A 12,413-nucleotide genomic window follows, 5' to 3' on the forward strand; every position below is an offset into this window, starting at 1 on the left:
ACCCACTGTCTAACTGACTTCACGCTTGTATATCTACCCGACTGTCTAACTGACTGCCAGGTTGTATATCTACCAGATTGTCTAACTGATTTCTCGCTTTTATATCTACCTGATTGTCTAACGTACTGCGCAACTGTATCTCTTACCCACTGTCTAACTGACTTCACGCTTGTATATCTACCCGACTGTCTAACTGACTGCCAGGTTGTATATCTACCCGATTGTCTAACTGATTTCTCGCTTGTATATCTACTCGATTGTCAAACGTACTGCTCGACTTTATCTCTTACCGACTGTCTAACTGACTTCTCGCCTGGATTACTACACAGTGTTCTCACTGCCTGCCTGTTTGTGTATCTACCCGATTGTGTTACTGACTGCTCGACTGGATATATATATCTGTAAATCCGAATATCTACCTACAGTCAACTACGCTTATAACGAACACGCTTATAACGAACTGACGGATATAACGAACTTACTTTTTTGGCCCCGACAATTTGCTGTAGTTATGCTGTATATATGCTTATAACGAACTGAGGTTATAACGAACTAAAATTAGTAGTCCCTTTGAGTTCGTTATAACCGTAGTTTACTGTATATGTTTACCGGAATGTCGTTCTGTAAATAATCGAGTCTGAACGAGACGCTCCAGTGATTGATGTCATGAACATCGATCCATGCAACTGGGATACGATTACATGCATCAACCAAGCCAGGAAACCTGACCACCCGATCCCTATAGTCGCCTCTTACGACAAGCAAAGTCGCCTCTTACGACAAGCAAAGTCGCCTCTTACGACAAGCAAAGTCGCCTCTTACGACAAGCAAAGTCGCCTCTTACGACAAACGTGGGTTGCTGAAGACCCATTCTACCCCGGATCTCCACGGGTCTTTAGTGGATTTTAGTGACTGGGTGAAAATATGTCCTGCTGTATACCGCAGCAATGTCTTCATTCAAATGTTTAGAGAGGTCTTTTCCTGCAATATTGGTTATATGTGGCAGCAGAGGAGTGTACGGAATTTTAAGAGGTACGATAACTTTTTACACCTACTGAGTGAGTGGGTTAAGCTGCTCTTTCAATAGTATTTCAGTTGCACGGCTTGTCAGCTTGATGTCATCTTCCCTAGGCAAGAGAGTTAACTGACTTTAGAAGTCCAGTTTCCACCCTTGCCGAACTACGCTGGAATTCCTGGGCTCGATCGTAGCGCCACCAGCTTCTTCCCGAAGCAAGAGTGTTAACTGGCTATACAAGTTTAGTTTCCACCCTTGCCGAACTAGGCTGGTATTATGGAGTTACATTGTGGCTGGACTAACGAGTCTATGCATAGTCCAATCAAAATCGCGCAACGAAATCGAAATCTGGTTCGTAAACTGTCCTGCAGATTTCAGTCGATCCCAGGATTAATAAAACATGTGCACCGCCAACTCGTTGTAAATAAATGTTTTCCAAATCTTTTTATGTTTTTGATTAAGGTGCTAACGTGATTTGATGCACTTTGCGGTGTAAGACCCATTTTATCAAAATATAGATCTTGATTATCGAGCAGATCTCGATCGTCTTGACTGGGCGCCGCCATTTTGTTTGAAGCAAATGCAAAGGTATTTGATAACGACTGGATTGGGCCTGATTGATGTTTTGTACAAAGGTACTATAGCATCTGTACCAGAACGTCGCATTAAAGGGATACAAATTAAGTTGATTTCTACTCTGTCTCCCTCGCTAACACAGCTTCCATAGTGCCGGGGCCGTGAGGTAGCTTAGTGGTTACAGCGTTCGCTCGTCACACCGAAAGCTCGTGTTCGATTCCCCACATGGGTACAATGTGTGAAACCCATTTCTGGAGTCCCCCGCCGTGATATCGCTGGAATATTCTGAAACCGGCGTAACACCATACTCACTCTATAATGCCACTTCAAATATTGCCCAGGATATGCTTTACATTTAATAATTTACACGTGGCATTATAACGAATCTGACCCAACAAATGGGAAACAATTAGGCCAGAACGGCCATGCACTGAATCCGTTGAAGCTTGCATTATATAAGGTGGCATTAAAACGACGACTTATTGTAAGAGTTCAAATTAAGAGCCTACCACCACTAAGCGTGAGAACCTTAACAGCCATCTATTGAAACCAAATAAGTACTAGACTAACAACTAGGCTCTGAAATCAACATTCCTTACAGACAATAACAGTTGTTAAATTATCTTTATAAAAATATAATAAAAAGGAGCCCAGAGACACTCTTCATTTATACTGTAATCTAGACTTGCCAAACATTATAGACTTGCATTGGATGATTTGGATGTATTTGTATCAGCGGCGCACCATACCCGTGCTCGTGGGTTTCACCGATGTGGTAAACGTCTGTGACCTGCATCACTTCGGGCTTTCCTCCCACATTAAGCTGACACGCCGTGATATAACTGGAATACTGTTAAAAGCGGCGTTAAACCCAAATCACTCACAATATTTGTATCAGGGTCTGTATGACAGACTAAACATGTACCCGTCATGTGCCTTCTACCTACGTCCGCACATACCGAGATATTTGAAGACTTGTCTACCACGTTACATCTTAACTGGCACAGATGTTCATTATCAAAACTATTTACATAAGTATCCCACTTCTACGAAATCTGTCCCAAGTTTGTAATAAAGTGCCTGAACCGAATACTGCTCAAATACAACCTTCATTGTCAGTGTGAGTGTGGCGACCCGCTATAGAAATAACGAGCGCCGGGTATGTTTAACATATACCCAGCGTTAATACAGGAGGGTGTGGTGACTAACATACTCAGTGAATCGTGCCGCGCTTCAACGAGCATACACGGGTTAGTTCCCGTGTCTCGAGGTAAGATCTCTTGTTTATACTTACATATTGATCTTATGTGGCACATTATATCACTGTTAAGTAATGTTGGGTTACGAAGTTATCAAGTTAACGTTAACTGCCCATTGGTGTGGAGGCCGTGGCCAGACCGAACTATTCACGACTCAATCATAATAACATTTGTTGTATGAGCACTGAGCTGAAATTGCAGCTTAATGTTGGGTGTCGTTAGGGTTGACTGGCGTTGGGAAATATACATGAAATATTTCTATATTCTCATTACTCGCAAATTTTCAGTTAGTGGCGTTTAGGACATGGGTAGAAAGTGTCTTGTCGAAAATGTGGACATTCCATTGCAACCAGGCTCGTGAAGATCCAGGGTAGAATAGGCCTTCAGCAACCCATGCTTGCAGTAAAAGGCGACGAGGCTTGTCTTAAGAGGCGACTAACGGGATCGGGTGGTCAGGTTCTCTGACTTGGTTGACGAATGTCATTGATCCCAATTACGTGGATCGATATTCATGATGTCAATCATTGGATAATCTGGTCTCAGACTCTATTATTCACAGACCGCCGTCATATAGCTGGAATATTGCTGAGGGCGGCGTTAAACAACAAACAAACAGAAATTGCAACCATGACACCGAGGATGACAGCCCGATCCACCAAGTCGTCTCTTACAACTAGTATAGGATGCTGGGGATCAGTTCTAACAGGAATCTATACGGGTACATTCCGTTACAAGAGCGCAATAACATGTCATACAAGGCAATACCACCATACAGGGATATTTCGGTATATGCAATTCACAAACAGTGTTTAGATCATAAACACCAACCTAAACAGGTTCCCTGTCCCATATATATAACCGCTAAACGTGTTTAGTTTAGGGGATATTGTGTTTAGGTGGAGTTTAGGCTGTGAGACGGTCGCTCATTTCATGTGTTTAGACTCTAAACGTGTTTAGTTTATGGGATATTGTGTTTAGGTGGAGTTTAGGCTGTGAGACGGTCGCTCATTTCATGTGTTTAGACTCTAAACGTGTTTAGTTTATGGGATATTGTGTTTAGGTGGAGTTTAGGCTGTGAGACGGTCGCTCATTTCATGTGTTAAGACTCTAAACGTGTTTAGTTTAGGGGATATTGTGTTTAGGAGGAGTTTAGGCTGTGAGACGGTCGCTCATTTCATGTGTTTAGACTCTAAACGTGTTTAGTTAAGGGGATATTGTGTTTAGGAGGAGTTTCGGCTGTAAGTCGGTAGCGCATTTCATGCGTTTAGACTCTAAACGTGTTTAGTTTAGGGGATATTGTGTTTAGGAGGAGTTTCGGCTGTAAGTCGGTAGCGCATTTCATGCGTTTAGACTCTAAACGTGTTTAGTTTAGGGGATATTGTGTTTAGGAGGAGTTTCGGCTGTAAGTCGGTAGCGCATTTCATGCGTTTAGACTCTAAACGTGTTTAGTTTAGGGGATATTGTGTTTAAGTGGAGTTTAGGCTGTAGCTCATTTCATCTGTTTAGACTCACAAACAAACAAAATGTGTATTCCGTTTAGGATTTAAACACATTCCTAAACATGTTTTGTATGTGTTTACATTCTTAACATATTTTGTACAATATGTGGGAGTTAACTGAATATTGTATGACGACGTTCTTGTAATGAGTGAGTGAGTGAGTGGGTTTAACGCCACTTTTAACAGTATTCCAGTTATATCACGGCGTGTCAGCTTAATGTGGGAGGAAAGCCCGAAGTGATGCAGGTCACAGACGTTTACCGCATTCGGTGAAACCCACGAGCACGTGTATGGTGCTGACAAACCTAGAAACATAATCGGGGCGAACCGGGATTCGAACCCACAACCATAGGTTTCTGGTGTGCCCAAGGGACGCAACTCTGCACAGCGAATCGCGGCGCCTTAGACGACTGGGCCACCCGTACCCTCTCTTGTAATATAAACCACATATTCGTGATATGAATACATATATGACGACATAACGCAACCTGATTATTACTTTTTAATACTGAAATACATTCATGTAATGAATGAACGTAAGGATTTAACAGAAGGATGTTTCAACACGTTATTTTATCCAGGACACGTGTGTGGTCAACATGGCAGGCACAATGTCCGTGTGTTGTCAACTCTGGGCCCTGACATCCCTGGCTCTCGTGCATCAAAGTGTTCAAGGTATGTCTTGTCGCTGCAGCAGTGAGTGAGTATGGTTTTACGCCGCTTTTATTCCAGCAATAGCACGGCGGAGGACACCAGAAATGGGCTTCACACATTGTACCCATGTCGGGAATCGAAGCCGGGTCTCCGGCATGACGAGCGAACGCTTTAACCACTAGGCTACCCGACCGCCCCCGTATCTGTAGAAGTAAAAGTCTTAATGCATTCAACTTTAATAAGACGGTGACGCAGTCACTTTACAAATACCCCGAATATGGCACTGAAATATTTGACAGATTAACTGCTTCTACTCTAGGAAAATGTGGTCACAAATTAGGGTTTAAGAAGTTTTACTGTGTTTTACATGTATAACCATCATGTCTTTTGAATGTGATACTTTATTGACCAGTTCTTTTTGTTTATCGAAGAAAATAAATATCGCCTTTTACTTTCTAGAAGAATCATTATGTCAAATGGAGAACGATGATATATTCAGGCCATTTGTGACTTAGAGAAACAGACAATTGTAAAGTGACACAATATTTCAGTTAATTCATCAATTGTCTGAATAAAGACATTGACTTCAACATATTTACCCTAAACATTATATCACCTAAATGAAATTCGTAAAATTTTACGCTCTCATTTTAATAACCTTTTTGTATGATATTAACACATTGATACAATAGCGTCTTGTTATATAAACGGTTAGATTTCTGTCAAAGCTACCAGAATAACGGGATTCCGGAAATACTAGTCTTAGTTTGCGCTAGAATATGTGATAATAGGAAACGGATCAATTTATTTTCAGTTCCCAGATTCTTAAACGCTCCCTACTTGGCCAACATCAGATACGATGTAGACGTGGGTCATATAGTGGCGACAGCGAGGGCGAACGACCCTGGCCTCAAGGTAAAGACTTCAGTAACCTTGCTCCAAGGCTGTACTGAATGTGTGAAGTAATTCTATACTTAATATAGGCAAGTCTAAGAACGCCAGTCTTTTATAGGGACAAATTATTCTTATTATTCATATAATCTAGAAAATATTTTTAAACTAATAATAATTAGACACATGTGCAAATCTAAGGTTTCACCATTATTATTACAAAGGGTTCCTTGAGATTTGATACCACTGGTGTCATGCCTGCCCCTGGCTTCTTCGCTGTAAACAGAACCACGGGTGTCATAACGGTGGCGGCATCTTTGAGGAGCGACACTCTCGCGTCGTATACTGTGAGTAGTTCTTTAAACCGCAATCCCTTATACGGAAATTGTTACAAGGAAATTTCGAAACATGACGTTTGTTCACTTTGGTAGTTTTACACCAGTAAATCATATATCCTATTTCTCCATTGTCAGTATTTGAAAAATTGCTCTGGCACTTTATGCAAAGTAAGCCGAACGCATAATCTCTCGCTGAACACAACATGAAACTAAATATTACCTTTCTTTTCCCGTTGACTTCATATTAAAATGGAAAACTCGATTATTTAATTTATCGGGGGGTGCCTTGTCACAGGTTTAGGGTCCCCACGGTGTTATCGTTAGAAATAACTCTTTTAGACTCTCCTTGTTTTTTTGCAGCTTGTCGTTGTGGTCTACGACACGGCCGCTCCCGTGACGACGGCGTCAACTAACGTTACCATCAACATCAACAGGAACCCGCAGTCGCCCACCCCTGTAGCCCTGACGATGGAGACAACGACCCTGGAGACGAGAGCGACGGGGTCTAGCCTGCTGATCGTGTCGGCAGTCGACCCTGACTTGGTGAATAGAGCGACTGATACATATACTGTAGTTTCCATACCCGCAGGGCCATTTCTCCATATACATGTACCATTTCATCCGGACATATATTCTTTCCCCAAATATATGAACTGTGTCACTCTTTCTCCGTATGTATGAACTGAACCATTCTTTCTCATATGTACGTAGGGTGTCCTTCTTTCTCCACATGTACATAGTGTGTCAAATGTATGTACTGCTTCATTCTTTCGCCATATGTACGTAGTGTGTCACTCTTTCTCCATATGAATGTACTGCGTCATTCTTTCTCCATATGTATGTACTGCGTCATTCTTTCTCCATATGTATGAACGGCGTCATTCTTTCTCCATATGTATGAACTGCGTCATTCTTTCTCCATATGTATGCACTGTCCCATTATTTCTCCATGTGTATGTAGTGTGTCATTCTTTCTCCATATGTATGTACTGCTTCATTCTTTCTCCATATGTATAAACTGCGTCATTCTTTCTCCATATGTATGCACTGCTTCATTCTTTCTCCATAGGTAAATACTGCTTCATTCTTTCTCCATATGTATGAACTGCGTCATTCTTTCTCCATATATGTGTCATGCGTCATTCTTTCTCCATATACAATGTATATGTAAGGTGTCGTTTTTTCTTCATATGTATATAAGGTGTCGTTCTTTCTCCATATGTAAGGTGTCATTCTTTCTCCATATGTATGTAAGGTGTCGTTCTTTCTCCATATGTATGTAAGGTGTCATTCTTTCTCCATATGTATGTAAGGTGTCATTCTTTCTCCATATGTATAAACTGCTTCATTCTTTCTCCATATGTATGCACTGTCCCATTATTTCTCCATATGTATGTACTGCGTCATTCTTTCTCCATATGTATGTACTGCTTCATTCTTTCTCCATGTGTATGTACTGCGTCATTCTTTCTCCATATGTATGTACTGCATCATTCTTTCTCCTTATGAATGTACTGCATCATTCTTTCTCCATATGTATGTAAGGTGTCGTTCTTTCTCCATATGTATGTAAGGTGTCGTTCTTTCTCCATATGTATGTAAGGTGTCATTATTTCTCCATATGTATGTAAGGTGTCGTTCTTTCTCCATATGTATGTAAGGTGTCGTTCTTTCTCCATATGTAAGGTGTCGTTCTTTCTCCATGTGTATGTAAGGTGTCATTCTTTCTTCATATGTATGTAAGGTGTCGTTTTTTCTCCATATGTATGTAAGGTGTCGTTCTTTCTCCATGTGTAAGGTGTCATTCTTTCTCCATGTGTATGTAAGGTGTCATTCTTTCTTCATATGTATGTAAGGTGTCGTTCTTTCTCCATATGTAAGGTGTCGTTCTTTCTCCATGTGTATGTAAGGTGTCATTCTTTCTTCATATGTATGTAAGGTGTCGTTCTTTCTCCATATGTATGTAAGGTGTCGTTCTTTCTCCATGTGTATGTAAGGTGTCATTCTTTCTTCATATGTATGTAAGGTGTCGTTCTTTATCCATATGTATGTACTGCTTCATTATTTCTCCAAATGTATAAACTGCGTCATACTTTCTCCATATGTATGCACTGTCCCATTATTTCTCCATATGTATGTACTGCTTCATTCTTTCTCCATATGTAAGGTGTCATTCTTTGTCCAAATGTATGTAAGGTGTCATTCTTTCTCCATATGTATGTAAGGTGTCATTCTTTCTCCATATGTATGTAAGGTGTCGTTCTTTCTCCATGTGTATGTAAGGTGTCATTTTTTCTCCATATGTGTATAGTGTGTTATTCCTTCTCCGTAATGATGTTCTGTCTCTTTCTTTCTCCATATGTGTCGACTTTGTCGTACTTTCATCACATATTTTATTCCTTTTCTGCAGTGTATGTTATGTCTTGTGTTTTTCCTTCTCTTGTGTCCGGGAAGGCAATATTCTCATGTGCATATGTACGTTAGTTTAAAATCATGTGTATGTACGATCATTTTCTTTCTCCATGTGTATGCATTTTACATCAAATACACCTGCTCACAGCGTTCGTTGTCCACCATTAGAGACAGACTAATCAAGGGGGGATAACTCGTGGTGGTCTATTGAGGCAAGCAACGTCGTATGTTTCCATTCACACTGAATGAAGATATTTTAACGCTCAACGCCGAAATGATAACAATGAGAATGCATTTCGACATTTTCGACATTAGTGCCCCTACGTTTATTACACTGCATGTCATCGATATTATTGGTCGAGAGAGGCACTCGCCATTCAAAACCTCCATTCGATATTTGAAAATCATTTTCGTTTCGAAGATACAAAAAAGAGAAAAAGCTATTAAACTGAAGTTTTAAAAAGTTCTTTTCTTTTTTGAAAGTCCGAATACTTAGAAATAATTTCGACCTCATTATGACGGGAACGGTTGGGAAGTTTAACTCCTTTCACGGAGCCTCATTAATAGCTCTGGAAAAATAATGTAATAAATATATTTTAAGAAGTAATCAACGGAAAAGCTTCGAAGTTCTTATTTGATATTTTGATATTAGTTATTCATTAAAGAGGGGAAGTTTTTAAAGAACCTGTTTATTTATGAAGGAGACCTGTTTTTATTTTTGTAATTGCCAAAGGAAAGCCATATATGTTCTATTTTTTATGCATTTTCTCCGTTTCATTTAATAACAATATATTATTACAGGTGAGATGTATACAGTATATTTTCCGATAAATATCGTATTTTATTACTAGTTCTATAATAAATGGTAAAATCGATGACCACAGACGGCTGTGCATTTCGACCTGGTGGACACGCGGGCTGACCAGAAGAGCAGCCAGTACTTCACAGTGGACTACAACACGGGCAGTGTGATGGTCAGGAGGTCACTCACCCTTGACCCGGCCAGACACACAACCTACAATGTAAGTACTGGGGTAACGTTTTCATAACACATCGACTCGAAACCGCATAGTATAATGTGGTGGGTGGTTAAACCAACCCCCAGTTCGATCCCCGGCCGCGTCACACAAAAAAGTTGATAAAACGTGGTACTTGTTGTTACTGTGTCTGGCGCTCGTCATTAATGGGATAAAAACAAGGACTGATCGGTTGGGAGTCAGTAAACTGTGTCTGAGTGGGTCGGTCGGGTAGCCTAGTGGTTAAAGCGTTCGATCGTCACGCCGAAGACCCGGGTTCGATTCCCGACATGGGTACAACGTGTGAAGCCCATTTCAGGTGTCCCCCGCCGTGATATTGCTGGAATATTGCTAAAAGCGGCGTAAAACCATACTCACTCACTTATATATTAAACTGCGGCATGGTATCTCAGTGCTCTCTCTCTCTCTCTCTCTCTCTCTCTCTCTCTCTCTCTCTCTCTCTCTCTCTCTCTCTCTCTCTCTCTCTCTCTCTCATCTTTCGCGTTGTGATGTTTTAGTTCGGAGTGAGGGTGACAGATTCCGGCCTGCCACCCCGGTCGAGTGCCCCGGTCAGAGTGACGGTCAACGTCGTGCGGAACATGTTTACTCCCACCTTTATCGGCGTGCCTTACACCGCCAACATCAACAGAACAGCCGAACCTGGCGACGCCATCCTCTCTCTCATTGCTGTTGATGCCGACGGTGTAAGTGGAGTATACTGGACCTTCACCTGTTGAAATGCTTCATAAAGGCATACCGTATTCGACGTAATAAGCGTCCAGGGCGCTCTTAAAATTAGAAATAGGGTGCTCTTATTAAAATATTATTTTGGTGAGTTGAGTTGAAAGATAAATTTCGTGGTTTATGCTGACAGGCTGAAATGTTATGTACGGCAGATATATTTTTCCCGAATTTAATTGCCCATAATCAATGGTGCATAAACACAGGAGTGAGTATTATACGCGAATGAATAAGTCTTGTTTACATTGATCAATCGGAAGGGGAGCTAATTGGGATTGCTCACGTGCCAATATATTAGCAAATATCGCCGTGGGCGCTTATTACGTCGAATATATCTATGACATTAATTCTACCTTGAAAGATTATCCGTTATCTTCCCTTTGATAGAGTATCCATTTATGTTACATTGAAAGATTATTCATGTAGAAATTAACCGTTTTGTCAATTCTTGTCTATGTATGTCTAGTGTGCATGGAAGTATTAAACCTGTTTATTTTCAAGTAAGAAATCATAATGTTGTATGCGTATATATCATAAACATAGCACCCGTCTTTTGACAACACAACGCAAAAATACAATACCATCTTAAATCCTAAACGTTTATGAAACTCAGATTATTTGGTTGATTTTGTTAATTTTAAACCAGTGCGATTTGTCAGTTTTCCGAAATAAGCTCATGACGAGGGCAGATAATTCTTCGTTTGTGCTGCTCATCCGTAACAGTAACGAGACAAAATATAATAATATATCTTGTGTCCTTTATATTTCAGGTGTCATCGTTCTCTTCGCTGCGATATTCCATGTGCGGTAACAGCCATTCCGACATGTTTGCTGTCAACGCCGAGACTGGTGAAATCTCGTTGGTCGGGAATCTGAACGAGACTAAACAGTATCGTTATAAGGTAGACCTTTTCTTCCACAAATGAAAAGAAATCCACAAATATCATGAACAATTTCTGTCATTTATTCCCCCGCCGTGATATTGCCAGAATATATAAAAAAGCGACGTACAACCATACTCATTCACTCACTCTGTCATTTATCAACTTTGTATTTCATGCAGAATTTTTATTTTATACCAATTCTACAAACTGAATTCCCCGGAACCCCGTTAACCCAGACGCCACTGTCTCTATTCGCAATTCGTCTCCGAATTCTCTGTTACTTCTTCACTATCTCTGCGGGGCGGTCGGGTAGCCAAATGGTTAAAGCGCTCGCTCGTCACGCCGAAGACCCGGGTTCGAATCCAGACATGGGTACAATGTGTGAAGCCCATTTCTGGTGTCCCCCGCCGTGATATTGCTGGAATATTGCTCAAAGCGGCGTAAAACCAAACTCGCTCACTCACTATCTCTGCTACATATGCTGAACTTTGTAAGTATCATCGTGAGAAAAGCTGGGCTTTTAAGAACTAACGGACTTCCATTGTATCAGAGGGGACCTAAATTATGTTGAATGTTCCACACTACACTTGACCAATCTTTTCTCCCATTCACAAAATGTTGCCTTACTACACATAACGATGCTTGATGAGACGTCATATCACGGACGTAGGTAGGAGAAGGACCATGTTTGGACAAAAGGATCTGCTTGCTTTAAAGAATTGAATAAAAGGTTTAGAAATTACCATGAATGTTAAAAGACATGTTCATGTGAATGTGAACTAAATGAGAACTAAAACTTGTAAGAAAAGAGTCAGCAAGGAAAAGTCTAGTTGTCGCCGCGATGTAAACATTCCTGATACCAATATTTCAAAGTTTTCCTCAGCTTTTTGACAATTCCAGGGGTCATTATTTCATCATTAGTATGTACAGATGAAAATACAAAAAATGCAGCAAAGAGGGGTTGGGTGATCCTGGCACAGTCAGGCTGGTTAGGCTCATCATCAGTTCAGGGGCCTTGCCCCCTTTACACACAGCCCAGACAGCGAATGGGACTTCTCCCAAACCCTCCCAGAACTTTTCGGAGAATGTGAAGACTCCCCAACACTGCAGCCTTCTGCATTCCCCAGA

At 40.9% G+C, this 12,413-nt stretch overlaps 1 protein-coding gene across 1 annotated transcript in view; it reads left to right on the forward strand.

Moving 5' to 3' along the window:
* Positions 1-2,778: 2,778 nt before the first annotated feature.
* Positions 2,779-12,413, forward strand: part of LOC139469720 (cadherin-23-like) — a 94,420-nt gene continuing 84,785 nt past the window's right edge. Inside the window, exons 1-8 of the mRNA XM_071251968.1 lie at positions 2,779-2,861; positions 4,931-5,024; positions 5,818-5,918; positions 6,119-6,241; positions 6,593-6,775; positions 9,529-9,666; positions 10,179-10,364; positions 11,172-11,303. Coding sequence (XP_071108069.1) covers positions 4,949-5,024; positions 5,818-5,918; positions 6,119-6,241; positions 6,593-6,775; positions 9,529-9,666; positions 10,179-10,364; positions 11,172-11,303 — 939 coding nt within the window. The 5' untranslated portion in view covers positions 2,779-2,861; positions 4,931-4,948. The remainder of the gene's footprint in view (positions 2,862-4,930; positions 5,025-5,817; positions 5,919-6,118; positions 6,242-6,592; positions 6,776-9,528; positions 9,667-10,178; positions 10,365-11,171; positions 11,304-12,413) is intronic.

The sequence above is a fragment of the Haliotis cracherodii genome, unplaced genomic scaffold, assembly GCF_022045235.1.
Source record: "Haliotis cracherodii isolate W230 unplaced genomic scaffold, xgHalCrac1.p SCAF_2, whole genome shotgun sequence".
Taxonomy (NCBI): Eukaryota; Metazoa; Mollusca; class Gastropoda; order Lepetellida; family Haliotidae; genus Haliotis; species Haliotis cracherodii.